A 21,293-nucleotide genomic window follows, 5' to 3' on the forward strand; every position below is an offset into this window, starting at 1 on the left:
GTACCCTAAACACATCATTGCTATCTTTCCTCATGGAGGCTCAGTGGAGTAAGCATCTATTGAGAGTTTTCTATGGAAAGCACTGGGCGGAGTCAAGGATAACTCATGCAGTATTTTGATTAATGAGTTGACATCTAACATGCGGGACACACACCATGAGGTTCTAGGTTCAGGGCTGTGGGACAGGTTAAAAGACAGCTGTGGGAAGAGAAAATGAGATAGGTGACTTGGCTTTACAAGAGTGGGAAGTTATCACACACAGTGACATGAGAGACAGAGTAGAAATGGTTAGCAAAGACATGCATGGTATTTACTGAGCATGGTATTTACTATGCCCTGTGCTCGTTCCTCTTGGAGGATGACCATCCCTGGTACTGCTGGGATTTATGAAGACTTCTCTGCCTGCAGAGAGCAGAGGGACCAGAAGAGAGTGTTTGGAGTCTAGTTGTCACTTTCTTCAAGGCAACAGGGAGTCAGTCAGAGAAGCAGAAGTGAAGACATAAAGAAGGGAAGGGAGGGATGTCATAGAGGAGAGCAGAAATCCACAGGGTAAGAAGAGGGAAGAATTGAAATGATATTAAATGGTATAAACCTTGGTGCTGCCACTAAAAATGGGAAAGAAATGAAGGAAGATTGTACAGGGAAAATAAACCCATGAGTTCATTTGATCATTAGGTAGAAACATATCTGGGACAAAAGAAGCAAACTTGGAACTTAGAAATGATACACACTGAGTAATCATCTTTATATGGATAGGAGAGAGAGCTATGGAGGGTGATGAATTGTGAAGGCAGAGAAATTACAAAATAGAAGTTCAAAGAGACGATCATCTCAGCGAATGCCTACGTGTCTGAATAAAGAGGGAAGGACGAGTGCAGGGGACAGAGAAATGGCCAGAGCTAGGGAGAGAGGAGAGGGGGGATTGCAATGACACCCACGAGAAGAGAGAATTCTAGCAGGAGGAAGGGTCCCCATGCCACACGCTGCAGGGAAAGCAGGAGAAATGTGGGCAAAGGGAGGTGGGTCCCAGGGGCCCCAGTGGGAAGCAGGTCCCAGGGGCTTGAGCTGTGGTGGGAGAAAATGCTGGGGAATTTCAGTGACGTAGATCTTTGGGTCTTGGCCGAACGCCCCATCTACCGAGCTTCTGCTTTTAAATAATCCCCTTAATTTCTGTTCCTATTTGAAGCCTTTTCTTCTCAGAAGGAAAAATGATTTCAGTGGTTTATAAAGGGAAAAAAAGTTTGTGTCTTAAACCCTGATATATTTGGTCAGAATTATCTGATTCTCCACTTGCCAAGCAGGAAGTAAAGTCACTTATATGCAACAGTAGGGAAAATAAATTTTGCTTATAATTTGATTTATTATAAGATGAGCCATTTTCAGGTATCCTCAGATAGGTAAGAAGAAACTTACTTGTTTTTACTTGAATACCAAAAAAGCCCACTAGTTACAGATTTGCTATCGTTTTCGACTCCTCTATTTTCTCTACAGGAATAGTTTTCTTTTCTTTTTTTGAAACTTTCCCAGATCAAATATCTGGCTGAGACTTATAGGTACTAAGTCATAGAAATAAGCATTGTGAAGGCCGATGCTATTACATAGTAAACCGGTTTACAGCAGGAAGGAAATAAAAGTTGTCCTGCAACTGTGTGATTCCTCTTGCCCTGCTGTTTCTAGTGATAACATTGCTGTTCTGGAAGGTGCACATTACTTCAGTGAACTGCAAAGGATTTACAGGAAACTTGGGTCTAATGCAGGGTGATGAGCTCACTGTCAGAAGGAAGAAGAGGCCATCGACCATTCAAAAATTCTGAAAGAAAAGCACTGTAAATTAGAAGTGGTGTTTAGCCTTTTAGAAGAGTTAAATCCTACACAATACGTTGCCTTCTCAAATCTTAGCTGTACAAACAAAAAAAGGTACTCGTAAAATTTTATCTGGCTGTTTCATCAAAATCTTGAGAATTATGATGAATTTTTTTTTTTTTTTTTAACTATGCCTTTGATCCTTTGATTTGCTCTGAAATCTGAGGCATTCCGGAGTCAGGGGTTACCATGTCTCCTAACAAGATCCTGAATCGGGGTTATTTGTGGTTTTTGTGGTGGATTCTGGTTGGATGCCAGTAAGGAGCAGATGAATGGGGCCCTTTTAAAAGCCTTCTCACCTTCTTAAAAAGATTCCGCTTTTAACTTAGGAAATTTGCACGTTTCCCCCTTTTGCAAATTGAGCCCGATGTAAATCTTTTCTTTCAGGAATCCCGTCTGAAGAGTCACTCTGGAAGGAACAATGTGATATTTCTCTTGCCTGTCCTAGGGTGACCACCGCACCACAAGCTTAGAGTCCCCCACCCCTGTTAAGCAAGTAATTAGTGGTGCATTCATTTTCCCTTGGAATCCAAAGTGAAATGCATAGTCTGCCTGCTGCTGGGTTGAAAACACACATTGTTTTGCATACAGGTACATGAGACTTTTCCTTATGAATAAGACCCAGAGTGATTAAACCAGCGCTCTTAATATGTTAATTTATAATTTTAATTAAACAATCTTGTATATATAGTCATTAGTGAATACTAATATAAATATTTTTGTATCTTTTTATTCATAATGCATAAACCAATCATCCAGTTCCTTCTCCGAGGTTGCCTGTTTTTGTCTCATAATACAATCTTTGTTCTTAGTTATGAATGCACTTTTTTCCTCCTGTCTGGAATAATCCCTCATTAAGCTAGTCACTTTCTGCTCCACGCTAAAAAGGAAAAATTATCATGCAAATATGGCATGCCATATTAAGAAGCACATTACCAAACACTTTTGTTGCTGTCCTTCAATTAGTTTCCCTTCTTTGAATTTAATTCCATTTGTTGTTAAACTACTGACTTGATGTATGGACTCATGAATCTGAGGCTGCTGCCAGGAAAGTGGGGGGAAAAAAATCAAAGCCTTTCCGAAGAGCTGCCGAGGCGAGCTGGAATGAATTTGCTTCACCTTTGACAAGAACACTTGAACAGCACTGGAATCCTCTGATGATTCAACTTGGCTAATTATCCAATTATTTATTTCAAGAATAAAGGCACCATTTCGCAATTAGAGAATTGTAAAGCGGCCTGAGAAATCCAGTAATGACAGATGATTTAAGTAACTTGTAAGATAAACAGTATCTGTGCAAAAATTTGTCTCACCTGGTGTTTGCAGGCAGTGCTTGGGTCCTGGCTGGCTGCAGTGAAATTCCGAGTCTACGGAAGGGTTTTTGTTTGTTTGTTTTGCTCTCTCCACCGAAATTATTTTATACTTCTAACCACCATGTCAAATTTCCATGGCTCTTAAGCAATGTTTAAGTTGTATTTCCCTTGATTAAAAGCTTTTGGTTCAAAGCAATACTTTTTAATTGCCTAATGATATAAGTCAGTTCTTAGGAAAGAACCGCACATTTAGGAGTTCATTTGCAATATAACTGAAAAATTCATTGCATGGCAGTAAAACAATTTACTGTTAATTACAAGGAGAAGAATTTGCTGTAGCGTGCTCACAGATTGCCATGAATCATGCAGCACTCCTAGAGATTTATAACAGATGTGTAAGTGGGATGAATTAGCAGGGTTTAATAACAGAGACACAAATCATGCAGACTTCAAGGAGCTTTAATTGATATACTAGAATGTGACGGGCATGAATCACTCAGCCATTCAACAGCACTGTAACATATGGTCAGCTCAATATGCTGCATCTTAAATCGGTTGGTGAGTCGTTGGTTGTCCCATATGGTGGAAGCAATATATTTTTCATGATTAAAAAAATACATCCATTTTTTAAAGAAATATGATTGCAAAGCATGTTTGTTATTGAACAGTCACCTGAATGCCAAACTGGCTTTTTTTTTTTAAATGGTTTTCTAAAAACATGGCCGCTTCCCTGAATAAATAGGGGTTACTCCTTGTAACACTACATTGCTGGAGGCATCATAGAACCAGATCTGTGCTCGTTGGCACCCTTGATCCGCAGCAAGCCTATAGAAAGCACAGCTGATGGTAGTTGTGCTTGTCAGGGAAATCCTTCAAACCAGGGCAGAACAAACAAGATGAGGGAAGGACATCAATTTCGGAGGAGTTTAGGGATGGCAAACAGAATGGAGTGAGTTGTATGGGTGATTGGTCCTTACCACAGTAAGAAAGTGGCTGTGATAAGACTGCTGCCCCTACTGTAACAATTGGATGTACCATTTTATACGGGTTTCTTAATTAAATGTTTGGTCCTTCAGGAGCATTTGAAAAAAACTACCGGCAGGTCATTACCCAGGCAGGGGCGCCAGTCCGGTGTCATTCATGAAGAATTATGTCAGTGTGTGCAAACAGCTATCCTGGTGGAAGGCCGCAAGTGGGAGTATGCAAACGTGTTTTTATTGGAACTGGGATCTGGCAGCTTTGGGACAAGCTTTTGCAGCATTCGTAGATCTGACAGACTTGAAAAAGGAATATTGCAGCCTTAGAACTGTGGCTGCCAGGATTTAATGTCAACAATTAAAATTTATTTTGATCCTTACCTAGTGTTTATTACTGTTTGTATACACAACAGACCTTACTAATACAGAGATGCACTATTAGATAGAATTACCATCTGTTCAGAGTGAAATGCTGGCATCTGTCTTAGACGCTAAAACTAAAATGATATTATTTCTAACAAAACAAAATTAACTGCTTTTTACTCACCAACTTCAATTTTGAGTGTGTGAGTGTTCTTCAGGAAATGGCATATTTGTGAAATATGGAATGATCTTAGTTGTTGGGGTGCTTTTAGCTATGTGACTTCATCGGGGTTCCCAAGGGCCTTTTTGGCACACAGAAATAGCATGCAGAACTCACATTTTAAAAAAAACACAATCTTAGCTTTACAATGTACCTGCTACTTATACTAAGGCATTAACACAACACAACTAAAATATGCAAAAATCGATTTACAGAGGCTATGGTATGCAAAATATTTTGACAGAGGTGCCCTAAAGAGACACAAGGAAAAATATTAAACAGGCAAAAATTCACTGGAACCGAGTTGCTCTAGGTCCCAGAGTGACACCTTTAGAAAAGTATAAACTGTATCTCCTCTGGTAGGCGATTTAAAATTGCCTCCCACACTAACATATATAAAAGATTTATACTGAGCACCCCTCCTTTTTTGAAAGCCTAAGTATCCTATTAAAAAAGGTTTTTGAAGTTAGAGAATTTGGAGGCTCAAGGGCACTAGTAGTTCCCATCCTGGTATTGGATCACTGATGCCACTTTCTGAGAAGCCAGGCTTCAATTCTCTATATCACAAAATAATAAATTGTGTCACACAAGCATTTAATGCATGTACACAGTGCATTAACTGTAACTGTAGTACATTTATTTGTGCTGGAGGAGACTTGAAAATGATTAAAAAATCAATACTTCGCTGTCAGAGAAGCAAGTGTTACGATACATTTAAGTAGTTAATTGCATAAGCCCCATAAAAGCTTCAAGTTTGGGTAGCAAGGATGCCATAATTACAGTGCAGGCAACTACCTTTTATTCATGGTGGGCTTCAGGGAACAGTGACGGCTGTCATCACTGCCACTATTTGTTCAATTCTGAAATAAAGGCTTCCCTCCCTTTTCACCTATAGGATTCTAGCTTTGTACAAGTTATGATCATCACTGGAATGGTAACTAAGGCAATGTTTGTTCACCAAGTTATGAACAAATTATCACTAGAATGGTAACTAGTTAAGGCAATGATTGTGCACCAAATTTACTTAAGTTCTCTAAACATAGTGGATTTTAGCCTTTCTGTCATGAAATACAAAAGAAAGTCAGAATACTTGTATGCTCACTGGGGTCAAAAACAGTGGACTCTATCTGGCTTTCTCATGGGAATCAGTATGTCTCTCATCTCCTCATGGTTTGCTAATTGAGAAATATGGCTTTCAAAAGTATCATAGAGTTTTGAGCCTTAAGAAATCCTAGACATAACCATGTCTAACATTTTCTTTCCTGTAGTACTGGGGATTGAACCCACTAAAGGACTCACTAAGCTACATCCCCAGCCTTTTTAATTATTTATCTTGAGATAAGGTCCCTTTGAGTCAGTAAGTTGCTCAGGGCTGGGCCTGACTTGCAGTCCTCCTGCCTCAGCCTTCCAGGGTGCTGAGATTACAGGGGTGCACCGACTCTATTATTCTTGAACAAATGCAGTTGAAGAACAGAGAAACTAAAGAATGGAATAACCAATGTTTATCCACAATCAGGATCTTGGAGCCAACATAGAACCTCAGTCAATTCCATGCTGTATATCTTCCCGCGAGGAGACAAATAAACAAGGAAGGAAGTAGCAAAATGTATTTTGTTCTCTTTTCTCACATGTTAAAAGAGATTGTCAACAAGGCAGCGCTGAGGGATCTCTACTTTTGTTGGGGAAACTTTGTTTTTCTGGATGTTGATTGGCAAGAAGTCACAGCAAGGACATTGCCAACTGGGAGATCTTGTCTCTGTCCCTGGACTCTGTCTTTGTGTCTCGATCCCAGGGCCTCTCAATAAGGGTGCACATGAGGAAGTTGCATTATCTGGCCCAGTGTGACATCCTCGGGAGAAAGCCAGGCTTATTTTCCACTGACAAAGTGCCCGAGGGTGTCTCGTGTCAGTTTGCTCCCTGCACGCCCCTGGCCTGTGGAGGAGTGGGTCACTCCTGGATTCCTGCGGGAACAGGAATGGGAAGACGGTGCTACAGGAACGGGGAGACGGTGCTGTCCGAACACATTCACTGACACCACCACGTGTCTTTGTAAACAGCTGATTCTTCCTTGAAAACAGAGGAAAAACTTCCATTTAAAAGACCTGTGCATCAGCAGAAGTATCTGCGCAGTTCCTATCTGATGATGCTCCAAATTCCACACCGCATAAATTTTGGAGGTACAAATTTATGCATTATGATATGTTATTAATCAGGTTACAAAGTAATAAATGCTGCAGGAAGAAAAATGTAGATTGGCAGAGCATTTTATACAGAATCCACATAAATAGAAGAAAGACTAGAACCTTAATTACAGTGTTGTTAATAAAACACAAAACCATTATTATTTAATCCCAAGTGAAAAAATAAATCAAGGGGCCGTTCTTTGAAATGATGGAATTGAGGATTCATTTTCTACTCCACATTTACATGGGGATTTTCAAGCAAATCCAGATAGATCATGAATGTGGATGAACTGTTTTACAATATATGATTTGAAAAAATATAAATGGCTTGTAACAATAGTGTCTTCATTTGTACAAACTTACTTTGTAAAACCTAAAGTAATTATGTATTTTTGTGGTTACAGCACTTACTGTTAAAAGTATTTTACTGAGAATTTATTCTCATAGTGAAGAAGGGAAAAACCAAGGTACATATACATTTTAAGTGATTTTTCTAAAATATGTGCAGCAGTTGAAATTAAAAAGTGAAATATATTTTCTAAACCTGTAGGGTCTTTTTCATTATTTAATGCTATCTCTTAATTTACTATTTTGTAATTCAGAAGTGTTTAAATACCGTATTTGTATCTATAATCCCTTTGATTTGAAAACCTAACAATTAATCCTTCATCATTCCGTTCTCTTGGTGGTTCTCTGAGTGTGTGACCCGCCTAGTTTAATTGATTGACAGCTTCACCCAATTCATCCTTCTAATCTGAGTGGAACTCTTAAAAGAATGCTCAGTAGGCTGTGCGCCTTTCCATGCAAGCTTGCTCGACTGCTCCGTATGAAACTGTACAATACGCCAGCTGGAGAGGTGTTTTTTAAGCAAAAGAGTGAAATATATACTATACTTCCACTCATTCTCTGGAGCTGACTTCTTAGGAACAGTCTAATGGCGTGGTGTGATGGTTCTCCTGCGACTCAAAGGCCATGTGCCACAATTTGTCAGAGTCTGAAGGGTGTTATGCTTATATCTACACGTCCCCTAAAGCTTCCTGCAATCTTAGGTGGGACCTTTGGAAGGTGAGTGGATTATAGGGACATTGGATGATGACTTGCTGTTGGAATGGGCCTGGTTTGGTGAAACAGGTCACTGTGGGTGTGATCAGGCAGGTTATCTCTCCCTTCCCAGCCCCTCCCTTGGCCTCCATTAGCTTCCTGTCCACCATGCCATGAGCCGCTGTCCTCCGCCACACCCTTCTTCCATTCCATCCTGGCTTCAAGCCAGTTGGCTATGGATTAAAAACATGAGTTAAAATAAACCTTTCTTCTTTTAAGTTGTGGGTATATCAGGTATTGTGTCTCAGTGACCTAAAAAGTAACCACGATAAAGGGTCAATATTTTTTGTGGACTCTCAAGGTAAGGGTGCACTTATTCGCAGTAATCTTTTGCCAATATAAAAACAAATGTATGCCCTCACTTTCAGGAAGCATTAAGCAGTGATCACTGCAGAGCTACTAGGATTCCTTTGGTAGTTTTAACTCTCAGTTTGTATTTTTAATTTAGAAGTGCTTGTGAGTGGGCTGTCAAGCAGGAAAGGGTTCTGAAGACTGTGGTGGTACACTTTATGCTTCCCCCATTCAGCGATGATGGCAGGGAGAGGTTTGTGTTCTGTCAAACACCTGAAGCCTTGACAAGGAAAGGAGAACAAGCTCTTGCTTATCACTGGGCTTGATGGTACTTTTTACAATAAAAAGTTCAGGTACCTATATCCCAGAACACTGGAGAATCTTAAGTGAAATACAGAGACTGTAACAGAAGAGTTCAAAATACTATTTTTACGTTTCTGATAAAAATTAGACAATGGGACCTGAGCGTGGTGGCACATGCCTGTAATGCCAGCTCTTGGGAGGCTGAGGCAGGAAGATCACTGAGAGTTCGAGGTCAGGCCGGGCTACATAGTGACTTCAAGACCAGCCTGAACTACATAGCAAGGCCTGTCTCAACATCCACCCCTCTAAAATAAATTAGTCAACGGAAAAGGATGTAATTATTCCTTTGCTTACATCCCTGAGCCCAGGAGTGAGGAATCTCAGGCAGCTTTCCTCCACTAAACTTGTAGCCAACCGTGGCCTGCTGGGACTTTAACATGAGGATGGGCCTTTGAACTTGGAAGACAAGCTTCATGGGAGAAGGGCTTTCTGGATCAATAATTCTTTCATTTTCCTTTTGAATTATTTTAAATGGAATCATAAGTTGTAGGACCAAAATGTTTAATAACCCATTATTTAGCCAAATGTTGGCAGACAATGCTAAAAGAAATCACATGTGTAATTTGTAGATTCATACATATATAAAAATAAAACTATCACATGGGTTTCAGTGGCAGAAGATAAGAGGAATTGTTAATTATCTTTGTAAGCTGGACTTTCTGCTTGGAGCCTTTTCCTTTTTACTAAAGTTCAAGTAGAACCACAACTGTGTCTCTTTGGAAAGTTGGCCAAATTCTAAAAGGCAACAAATAGTTATTTTTCTAAGATGTTTTATGGTGAGTTTCCATTCATAATTTTAGAGTTTCAATTCTTGTACTCACATCATTCTGATTTATGTTTATTGCAGCAGGCAGTGTTTCTGTCTGTACAGGCTGTGAAATGCACGTGTGAAATACGCCCTTAGTTTGGGTCATTAGTAAATATGCTTGGTGAGGATGACTTGTTCCTTTCCTCATTTCCGCCTTTCTAACCCAGCAAACACACTTAACATGGGAGTGAGTCTTGGTCCACAAACTCAAGTATTCTTGGATGTTTAAGAAAAAAAAGTAAAACCAAAGAGTAGATATCCTTTTCAGTAGCCCTCATTATCCACCATTAACCATTATTTTCAATTTGTCATTATTGTTACTCTGATCTCCCCCTCTTGTAGGTCATAAAGATTTTAATTTCTTCTACCCATGGAATTTCCTAGGAACTCCAAAGAATTCCCATTTTTCCAGGACCTCAAAACATGCTCAGTCTCTGTGACCCTTGGGCACAGTGCACCGGTTGTCCCAGGTGTGAGGCCACTGCTGGTGGCCTGATCACTTCAGGGTCAGCCATGTTCATGGCTACCTCAGGGCTGAGAAGCTACCCATCGTCTTCTGTGACTGTACCAGGGTTCATAAACTGTAAACCATGGATCTCTGAGTTACAGGTGATTTTGATGGATTGTTTCTATGTGCATAGGTTCTAACCCTGAAAAAATTTAGACAACTAAGTGTGAAAATGGCTTTTTGACCAAAGAAGCTATAGAGACAGAAAATAAGTGTGTGAGAATAAGCTCCATGTTATGCATAACAGGGAAAGGACAAATAAAAACAAGTTACTGCTGCACATCCTTCAGACCTGCCAAGATCATGAGCACTGACAATGCCAGATGCTGATGAGGATTTTGAGCAACAGGAATTCTCATCACTGGTGGGAATGCGAAAAGGACAGCCACTCTGGAGGACTCCCCGTCCTGAGCAGCTGGCAGGATCCTGAGGGGGTGATGGGAGACTAAAGGCAAGATGTATAGGAAAAGGAAAGCTGGGACTGGGTAGGTTGCAGCCCTCTAGTGGAGAGGTGGCAGGGCCGGGCGGGTCCCAGCATCTTTACTTATGCACAGTAAAAAGGAGGTAAGTGCATGACAGGGCTGAAAGTGCAAGGTCTTGGTGATTCCCTGAGAACACGGAACATGGAACCTTTTCAAAGCTGTTTGTGGTGTGGTGAACAGGAAGGAATGCCGAGGGGCCAGAAACTTGCTGGTGTGCTACTGAGCTATTGGTCAGCTTATTTACATGATCTGCCTCTGGCATTCCACACTCCTGGGACTGGCTTTGCTCATCCCAAGGAGTTCACCGACCTCCAGCTCAGCCACTCCCCACAGAGGACAGCGGGCAGTTTCTTACACAGCTGTTTACAGCTCTTCCCATGTGACCCAGCCTTGGTGGAGACTTTCCCCAAGGAAGTTGAAAAATTCCATCCACACAAAAAGGTGCATGTGAAGACAGTTCACAGCAGCTTTATTAATTGCTAAAACTTGGACTTGGCCAAGATATTCTTCAATAGATGAGTGGATAAATACATGGCATGCAGACAATGGAATATTACTGGGTGCTAAAAAGAAATGAGCTATGAAACTATGAGGGAGCCTTACATGCATTTCACTAAGTGTACAAAGCCAATCTGAAAAGGCTGCCTGCTGTATGAGTGCAACTACTTGACATCCTAGAAAAAGCACGAAACTCTGGAGACAGTGAAAATGTGAGTGTTTGCCAGGAGTCAGAGATGGGAGATGAGTGACAGGTGCATCGAATTTTGGGGGCTGTGAAACTGCTGTTTAGGATACGGTAAAAATGGGTCCATGTCACTGTGCATCTGACCAAACCCAAAGAGGGGGCAACCAGAGGAGCGAGCACAGGGTGCACTGCGCAGTGTGGGAGGTAAGGGTGCGTCTGTGCAGGTGCATGAGTGGTAACAAGCTGCTGCTGAGGGACAGTGACACGGGAGAGAGCGCGATATGCAGGGCCATGTGGCAGACAGTGAGACCTGTACCTGCCTTCCAAGTCTGCTGTGAACGTAAGACTGCTCCAAGGAAATTAAAGCTCTAAAAGAGATGTTTTGACTATTTTTTAAACACAAAATGTCTTCGAGCCATTATTCCCAGTAGCCCATTGGCTGGCGCACATCAGTGACAACTCACCCCTGCTAGGGCTTCTCAGGTCTTACACCCCCTGTTGTTTCCCCGAACGGCCGATTTCAATCATTCCTGTTCCCTGCTCAGCCCCTGTGAAGCGTGGCAGCAAGCTGATGCCACGCTTAGCTGAGGGGCTCCATGCTTTGCAATCAGTGTTGACCATTGGCGGCAGGCTTCGCCAGGGGTTCTGTAGCTCTTGGTGAGGCAGTTTTCCCTCAGCCAAGGGGCCATGTCGAGGAAGGGGACAGCTAGTGAGCCGTTAGAGGCCAGTGGGGCAGAGCTGAGGCCTTGGTACACCTGCTTGGTGAGGAGATCTGGGTGGGGTACCAACAGTGGCTACTATAATGTATCATCCCAATTATTTAGCAAGAAAAATCAAGCAATTATCTCAAAGAAAATATCATTGAGAAAGTTCTGCATTAAGTAGTTGTTAAGTATTTCAATTTTGTTTATTCATATTTGAGATAAACTCTAGGGTTTCAGTCTGAGAGCCATAGAAATCCTCGTGACCTCCTCTGGTCTGACTTTGGTTGTGTTGTGTGGTGCGCTGTGTGACTGTATGTAGCGGGAGAAGCCAGGTTCTGGAATGTCACCAGTGTTTTCTGACATTTAGCACCTGCCCACCTGAGGCCTCCCGTGGTTCAAGGACTCAACAGCACCACAATCCATCTGAGGTGGTTTCCACCTAAAGAAAGAAATGGACCCTCACCTCTGTACCAACTAGAAAGGAGAGAGATGTCTCTACCAGCTCCCACGGCCGCCATGATGAAAGGAATTCGTTTCACAGGAAATGGGTATTATAAATTTCCCAGCACCACTCACCCCATTGGTACTGACTTTACAGGTAAGTGTCTTTGATGCTGTTTCATTTAAGAGGTGCTAAGCTCCAAGGTGTTCTGTTATTTTGATATTCTTTTAAATTTTTTATTACCGTGGGCCTATTTATAAAAATATAACTGCAGCCTGATTGTGTCAATATGTCCATCTTTTTGGGCTTCTGGAGGGGAAAAGTGGGATGAGTAAAGTGAAGGGAAAGGATGTGGTGAGGCAGGCTCATTGAATCAAAGCACAGACAACTCTCGGACATTGTGTAGTAGAACATGATTCTCAGAATAATATTCATGGGGTCCTGTGGGCATGTGAGTTTGAGATATGCTTTCTCAGCTTCTCAGCGCATGAGGTCTTGAAAGCTAAGAATTACAAGAAAGCTATGCAAGTCTCCTGGGTTACACATTCCTAACAGGTATCTGATGCATTGCTTCCTTTTTTTTCTCTTTCCTGTTTTAGTGCAAGAACTAGCGATATCCCGTATTTTATAGAGAGCATTATGGGGAAAACTAATTTCAGGAAAAAGAAACTTCTCTTAGCCAGGACTATGCAAGGAAGGCTCTTGCCTCAAACATAAAATTTAAAGGCAATAAAAAATCTCAGGGTTATTGTAAGTAATATTTTAATTCAATATTTAAAGAGATGGAAATCCACGAAAAAAAATTCAGAAAAAACTCGTATCATAATTTTAAATAAGGGCAAATTGGCCCATGAATGTACATGATCCTGCCTCCTTGCTTTATCCTGCTGACCTTCCAGGTATCATGGTAATTCTGCAAGTCCTGTGGCCTCTGTGAGTTTTAGTTGCTTATAGTACTGTTCCAGAAAGCCTCTGCACAACTGCAACTCTTCATGGCACAAAGTCCATTTTTCTCCTTTAAAAAAAGCTACCAAGTATAAGATGACATACATGCTTAGATTGCAGAAGGCCGATGCTAGAGCTTCCCTGATGGAAGACCCATTAGCGTATTCCCTATGATATGCTCCTAGAGTGTGAGCAGGTAGGGGACCAAAGGCAAAGACACTGATCCAATCAAACCTTGTGAAACATGCAAAGGAAAGGAAAAGGATACATATTATTCTATAAATTCAAAAAGATAATCATTTAATCCACAAGAAAGTAACTTGGAGCAAACACCTCATCTTTAAAATATTGCATAAGTGAAGATGATGAGATGGGATGTGAGCTCTAAAATGCAGTTTAAGTATCACTGTTTTATTTTTACCTAACATAGTAAGTAGCTTGCTCTTTAGTGCGGCTGGCTGCTGATGTATATTTGTAATTAATCAATTACACTTTAGCTGAGGTCTATTGAGATAAATGCATGCTTGCCTGTTTCCCTAGTGTCAAAATCATCGCTGAGTGTTAGAAATTGAACCATTGAATTCCCTTAAAATGCTCCATTTCTGTTAATGTTCTTAAAGAGGAGAGAAAAGAATGTACAGACAACAGAAATTTTTTTCTCAAATGGACACAGACGCTACCTGCCTGGCCCAACATTTGGTCTGTGTACTTTCTTCCAGGAAATAGCATTTGTTTCCGCTCACCGGACCCAGCTGCCGGGAGGAAGCAGGCTTGGGCTTTGCTGGCTGGCAGACAGGTTTTTGCTGGGCTCACCTACTGTCACTGCAGGGAAAGACAGAGTGGCCCGTCCACCACTAATAAATTGACTCAAGCTCGCTGTCTCCCTGGCCGGCCTTATACTCCAAGGTGCAAGGGCTGGGGCAGATGTAACGTCTGGGAAGTTTTCCAAATTCCTGTTTAAAAAGGTTAGACCCTAACAAGCGGCCTCTGAAGCCGGCTCCTTCTGTCATAACAAAACTTCCAGTTGCACAGAAAATGTGCTTGGAGCACGCGTTGCTTGAAGGACGAGGCAGGGAGATGCAGTTTGGGCTGGAGCGACACCCAGGGGCAGTGGGGCTTCCTGGAAGATCGGCCCTCCTGTGTCCAGGCACACTGGGAAATTGCTGAGTCCCTCTTGGTTGATTGCTTGCCTTACTTTTAAGGTTGCTTTTAACTTTTAAAACAGCCATGTCTGCATTAAGGTATAGGTGTACTCTTTGGTTTACTTGATAGGGTAGAGGAGGTTAAATAACTGTCTTGAGATATATCATGACCACTAAATTTACTCCACTAATGAATTTGGACAGGTTTTTAAAACTAACTTAAGTGCTTTCTAGAAAGATACATTTTGTCCTAAATAGAGAACCAAGTGCCTAACTAGCCTCTGAAGTCTTTCTTCGGGTACAAATTCTTTCCACTCCTCTGCCACCTGCCCAGCAGACATTTTCACCCTCAGAGCTGGGAGGAAAAGCGGCTCCAGTGGGTGGCTTGGCCACATGCCACAGCTACTGGATTTCAGGGCTGAATCATGAGTTAGAGCCTCCTCAGTCAGACCCTGAGCTCTGTCCCAGGGAGGGAGGGGCTGGTGACTGTTCTTTGGAAGTTACTGAGAGAGAATGACTCAAAAGAAAAACTATGGACAGCAGGTGAACTGACTGTTGCCCAAATACGGCAGACCCAGCACTGCTGAGCTCTGTGTGCTTGCCGCTCCCTTCATTTAGAGGTACCTTGTGGTAAGTAGTGATGGCACTGTTTATTTATTTTGCATATTATTTCCTTATTTGTATCCCTTAAGACATTTGGGGCTACGATTTTTTTTTTCCATAGCGGTGAATTCCAGAATATTTCTAGAAGCTAGATTACTCTGTGTGAAGCTAAGGCTTCAACTAACCTTTCTTGAATATTCTGCAAAATGGTTCCATTACAATATAAGTTTCATAAGCAAATCCTAGAAATCACCAACATGATGAACTGCATATTGAAAATTAATAATTTTAGGAACAAATATCCAGTTCTTTATTTTGAAGGATTAATTTCACATCTCAAGCATTAACTAAAATGATTCCTGAAGTAGTACTGGAAATACCAGTTAACACTCAAAGACAAATATATGATAATGTGTATTTTTACATATGAAAAATAACTCAGATTCTACACATGGGTGATGGGATTTGTAAATGCATTCATAACACATTCCATGCTCATGAAGAAGGTGTTGAAAGTCTAGCATAAAATACCTCATTATTGCAATATATGAATCTTTTATGTAACCTCCTCCTCTTTTTGACGTTTTCTCTAAATATTTTTACTTTGAACAACATAAGAACAGTCCAAGCATGCAAATGTATGTCTAAAGGTTGTTATTAAAATTAGTATTGTGGGTGGATTCTGTAAATTTCTACTTTGAGCAGCATAATGAATCAGATAAAGCTTTTTGTAGACCTGTCTGGGCCTTTTTTCTGATACAAGTGTTCTTTCAAAAATCTATCTCCAGGTTGAGTCTATTACAGTATCAGTCATTTACATCATAGTGTAAATTTAAAACCATGTATGCACTCCCCTACTTCTGTATAAGGTGTGAGGAATTTGGGAGCCATGTAACCCACTGAATGAACTTTCCACTCTGCCTGCTCCATGGATTACTTAGTACCCATTAAACTTTAGCTATTAGCTGTGGTCCATCTAAGACATAGTTTTATGCTCCTGCTATGGGGTAAGCAGTATCTTTCCTTTGAAAGTAGCAACACCAAACAGGGCATCATTGGCTTTATGCAGCTGGATGAGAGTATGGCTGTGTCTCTAAAGGAACGAGAGAGACAGAGAGACAGAGAGACAGAGAGAAAGAGAGAGAGGACATGCACGGTTTTTTAGGAGTGCAGAGTTAATCCACTCAATTTACCATGTTTAGTTCTTCCTGTATAGTGCTTGTGTCCAAGAGGAACCTGATAAAAACAGCAACTAAAATACTGCTCCCATTGGCATTCCAAAGGTGTCCCTTTCTCTCCTTGTCGCTTTTTTTCCTATTAGCGAAAACGGGTCCATGATCATTGGAGGAAGGTTTGCTTATTGTAGTGTTCAGATGCCAATCACAGCAGCCTTTTAAGCTCCCTTCGCTGGTGACCCTACCAGGAAATCAGGAACTGCCGTGGGGAGATCTTTGTAGAAGCCACGGGGGAGATGAGCACACGTGTGCACTTGGATGCAATTCCTTTTTATTTGTCTTCCCGAGAAATGTGATTACCGAAGTTGAGTATCTTGCAGATGAGAACTCTGTACAGTCTCTCCATAATAAAGCTGTTCAAGGACACTAAACGATTGTCATTCATTTTTGTCTTGTAGCATTCACCTTTCCCAAAATACCTAAGCTGCAAAATGCTTTACAATGCAACACATGATTAATTATCAAGGTATGGAGAGAGAAATGCAATCCCCCCAAATCAATATTCTTTAAAAGCATATATTTTATGTTTGTGACTTTACAGTATATTCATGCTTTATTATTAGTTTTGTTATTTTTAGTGAGTCGGAACACTTAAGCACTTCATGAAAAGAAAGCTGATTATAAGCAGTTATAGTGAAGGTGCAAGCAGGGCGAACTTCTACAGATAGACTAATTAGTAAAAGCATATTAATTCTGACCTTCAACACCCTTGCTGTCCTGGTATTTGTTTTCCTCAGAATGAGATCAAGTAATTCTCCCAGGAAGTGGCTTTTTTAAAAAAGGAAAGAACAAAACAAATAAGAAAAACCCAGAGTCTTTCTTTTCAACTTAGATTTAAATCACAAATTTGGTTAACATTTGATACTAGGTTTTGGTCATAATTATTGAAAAACAAATATGTGACTCAACGGGGTGGCCTCAAAGTTTAGTGACCAGGTAGTAACGACACAGAAAAACAAAGCCAAGCATGAGCGTGGGGCAGGAGGGCCGGGGGAGGAGAAAAGCCTTTGGGGTGGGGAGGAGACTCGCTGTGCTTTTGAACTGTTGCAGACTCAGAAGACATGAGAACACTTGGTTGCATCATCCGTGTAGACGCAGAGGGGCGGGGCTGCAGGTGCACTTTTTGTTAGAGTAATGGAAGTCAGACTAACGCACGGTTACCAGGGACAACACTAGAACTACCTACGAATCGTCTCATGTGTTCTACATTTAGGAGAGAGAAGGAAGTATGCACTAAGAAATGCCTTAGGAGACATGTGTGACATCGATAGATGGGAGAGAACCATTTCTCCCCCCTCACAGAAGTCATCATCAAGCTCAGTTTATGAATGCATGTGTTTTAAACCTTGCACCTCAGAGGTTCCTTTGAAGTATATTTCTATAATGTTGCCTTTTGTCTGAAATATTAATTATAGGTGTTCAATAAGCCAAACTGTCTCAGACCCTGTCAGTGCTGCAGAGTAAGATTTTCACTGAAACAAGCCATTGCAGTGGCTGTCAACATTCCTAATCAACTTAAACATTTGTTTTCTCATCTCTTTTTTGTTAAGCAAAGATAGATTGTCACTGATTGTACAAAAAGCACACATCCTCACACGCACCCCTGTCACATTGGTGAACAAATGCTGTCCACCGCATTCTTGGGTTTTATGTGGTGCCCCTCATTTGTCTGCCTAAAATTTCCAATTTATCTTCCTCTTATCTGTTGGACATCAAAATCATCTCGAAGACCTCACTTCTACTAAAAATGTGCTCTTTTAATGATATTCTGCATTCGTATGACAGAGATGGTTTTTAGTTAGTGTTCCATCGACTTCAGTGGGCAGAGCAGGGACTCAGAGCAGAAAGAGAATCATAAAGACAAGCAACAGCAGTGGTGCAGGCAGTGAAATCAACATCTCAAAGTATTTGTTTTTAGTCTTACAAAGCAGAATATCTTGTATATATTTTCTCCAAAAATTAATTTAATTTTTCTAAAGAAGTACAGCAGTTGTATCAGTTAAAATCAATAGAACACCTGTAAAAGAGTCCAGTTGATGATATATTTTCTGTACCAGGAATCAAACTCACAGCCTCATGCTCACCTGGCAGGCGCTGTGCCATGGAGCTATATCCCTGGCAAGACTATGGTTTAGTTCACTGCATTTTTAGACCAATCTGCAGTTCTAGAGCCACTGCCCAGTCTGGACTTGTATGTTGGGACTCTCTGGCTGCAACCCCACTCTTCTCTGTGTTGTTCTCTGAGCTGATCACCTTTCCTGGTCCCTCATTTAGAACATTTCAGCAGTTTCCCAATGAGATGTTCTATACAAACTCTTTCTTCTTCACTGCTCGCCTTTCAGTTCCACCCCTCCCCCATTCACCTCCTGGATCACAGTCGGGTGCTGTGACCTCCAGTCCTTCCACCCAGCCGCTGCAGTGTGTGGCATTGACTCAGATGCCCAGATCTCTGGCCACGTGGATACCCTTCACTGTCACGCCCTCCCCAACTTGCAAGTCTTTTCATCTAATTGCTACTCGTGAGCAAAGTGTTAGTGTAGCTGTTCTTGTAATGCACCCCCCTATGACCTTTGCCCCTTCCCATGCCAAATCTCCGTTGATAGTCCCTGCTGTGTTCCACCATAAGCTGCAACAATTTCTCTATTTTAGCCCTTGGTGTACTCTGTTGAAATTGGTTGTTCACTTATCTGTGTCCCAAGTAGGCTGAGATCATAACTGTCTTCCTGACAATTAAAACATTTATTATGCTTCCCACTGCCTAAGCTACATACCAGGTGTTCACTAAATGTTTGTTAAATAAAGAATTCATTAGATATATGATAGATAAGATAGATTCATAAGAAAGATTGCTTAACTCAGAGATTTATCCATCAGTGAGATCTACTATGTGTTAGAGCACAGTATACATTTTTGACAGCTACAGTTTTAGAAGTATTGATAGCCTAGAATGTGGTAGATCAGTGTGTTTGGTCTCCATTAGCCTTATATGCAGAAGAAGATATATTTTAAGCTGTATAGTAGTGCAGACAAAAAGTGATTCTTACCAGGGATCCTTAGTTGATGAAGCTGCTCCCGTGCTGATTGTTACCGCACAAGTGTGACATCAGGCGTTATTTTCCGTTCCACCAAAGCCATCACAGCGTATTGCTGGAAACCAGGCTGCACATCTCTTAGATACCAAATCTCCTTAGGCTTATTAAATTTCGAGGTTAATGAATATTTTGACACTTTTACCTATACATATCATTAGGGCTTATTGCAATAGGTTTAAGATGACAGTCATAATAAACATATACAGAACAATAAAAAGCACCTTTAATCTTGGAAGTGCTTTATAAACAACAGTGATCAATGCTGTGGATGGATTAGCAGCATCATACTGATTGAATTCTATTTCCAGAGCAGTGGAGGTATTGATGTTGACAGTCTAGTTCAGAAAGCAGCGGCACCAGTGCAGGTTCTGAGGTTAGAATCCTCAAGTTTACAATCTCCCTCCTCTTGGGGCTGGGGATTTAGATCAGCGGCACAGCGCCTGCCTGGCAAGTGCAAGGTCGTGAGTTCGATTCCTGGTATTGGAAAAAAAACCAAAAAATAAAAGAAAATAAAAGAAAATCTACCTCCCCAGCATGCTGGTGCACAGTTTTACACAAATCCCCCCTAGTCCTCCAGTCTGAACTTCAGGGTCTTCACCTGTGAAATGGATTATGGTAACCTTTCAATGGGGAAGTCACTCTGAAGGACTGACAAACTATACCTTAGTGATCATTGTTATTTCTACATGTATGGCAGGCCTTCCGTAATTCAGGTCTTCAATTATGAGCTGTTCCATTTCATACACACATTTGGCATGCCTAAACCATATAAATCTTGATTATACTCTTTTATGACCTTTCTCTACTACGCAGCCCTGGTCATTCATTTCATTTTACACAATCTTTGAACTTCTGATCTTTTTTTTTTCTGTAAGAGCTTACTTTTCTATGCTTCATCCCTGTCTTTCTGGTGACTACATTTAAATTTTGATATGCACTTGTAAACCTATTTTTTTGGCTTTTCTTCACAATCAGTCTTCTTGAAAATAGTAAAATCCTCACAGTGTGTCCATTTTTTCTTCTCCCAGTCACTCCTTAATCTATTGTCATGTGGATTTTTTCCTCCTACTTTTTAATTTTGCTTTCTTTAAGATTAGGAATAATTTTTAAGACACTCAGCTTCTAAAATCCTTTATCCTATGTGCCAAAAACAGTATCATTAACAGTAAAAGAAATGCATATGTTTTACTAGGTTTCTTCCTCTATTTTCTGCAAACTGTGTTTCAAGCCTTTAGCTTTGTTTTTTTCCATCCACCTTTAACTGGAGGAATTGAACATTCATTCAGCTCATAGGTAGTTGTTCCCTAATTTCTCCTCATTAGCCATATAATGTGAATAACAACATAAAAAGAATATTGAGTGAAACAAGAGCAGCTCCAAAATTTAGGGACCATGGAGAACACAGGAGCTTTTTTTTATTTCAAAAATTAAAAAAACTGACAAAACAACAATGAAAACAAAATCAAAACAACACAAAAATAACAAAAATGATACATGATCTCAAAACAAAGTGATAAAATTGACAATGGTTGCTACATTACACACTGTTTTCAGTGAAGTTGCTCAGTCCTCCAGACATAAGAATGTAAGCTTGAACAAATAATCAAAGACAGTAGCAAGTAAAATAAATAAATAAATAAATACAAACAAACATTGGAAATGATGTAGAGGGTCACCACACAGAATGGTAGGAGTTCAGCAATGGTTCCATACTGCATATTGTTTTCAGATCACTCACTCTGATTACCAAGTTCTAGTGTACAAAATTGTTCAAGAAAAAAGAGAATTTTAGGCATTGACTCTTTCTCTCAATACACCACAGACATCAGCAATAAACCTATTCCAGCTTTCCTTATATATACATATAAATTTTGCTTTTCATTTAAAAAGACCCAAAATAACAAAAACAAATACATATACCAAACAGCATAGACAGCAATAAAAATGATACAGAATTTCCAAACATGGTGATA

At 40.6% G+C, this 21,293-nt stretch overlaps 1 protein-coding gene across 2 annotated transcripts in view; it reads left to right on the forward strand.

Moving 5' to 3' along the window:
• Positions 1–21,293, forward strand: part of Ush2a (Usher syndrome 2A (autosomal recessive, mild)) — a gene marked incomplete in the record, with an annotated part of 661,834 nt that overhangs the window by 195,677 nt on the left and 444,864 nt on the right. For both annotated transcript variants that reach the window (XM_013519932.1, XM_013519934.1), the window contains 1 exon segment: positions 12,229–12,459. In XM_013519932.1, the coding sequence (XP_013375386.1) occupies positions 12,229–12,459 (231 nt within the window).

This window comes from Chinchilla lanigera, unplaced genomic scaffold (assembly GCF_000276665.1).
Source record: "Chinchilla lanigera isolate Chin_1 unplaced genomic scaffold, ChiLan1.0 scaffold00005, whole genome shotgun sequence".
Lineage (NCBI taxonomy): Eukaryota > Metazoa > Chordata > Mammalia > Rodentia > Chinchillidae > Chinchilla > Chinchilla lanigera.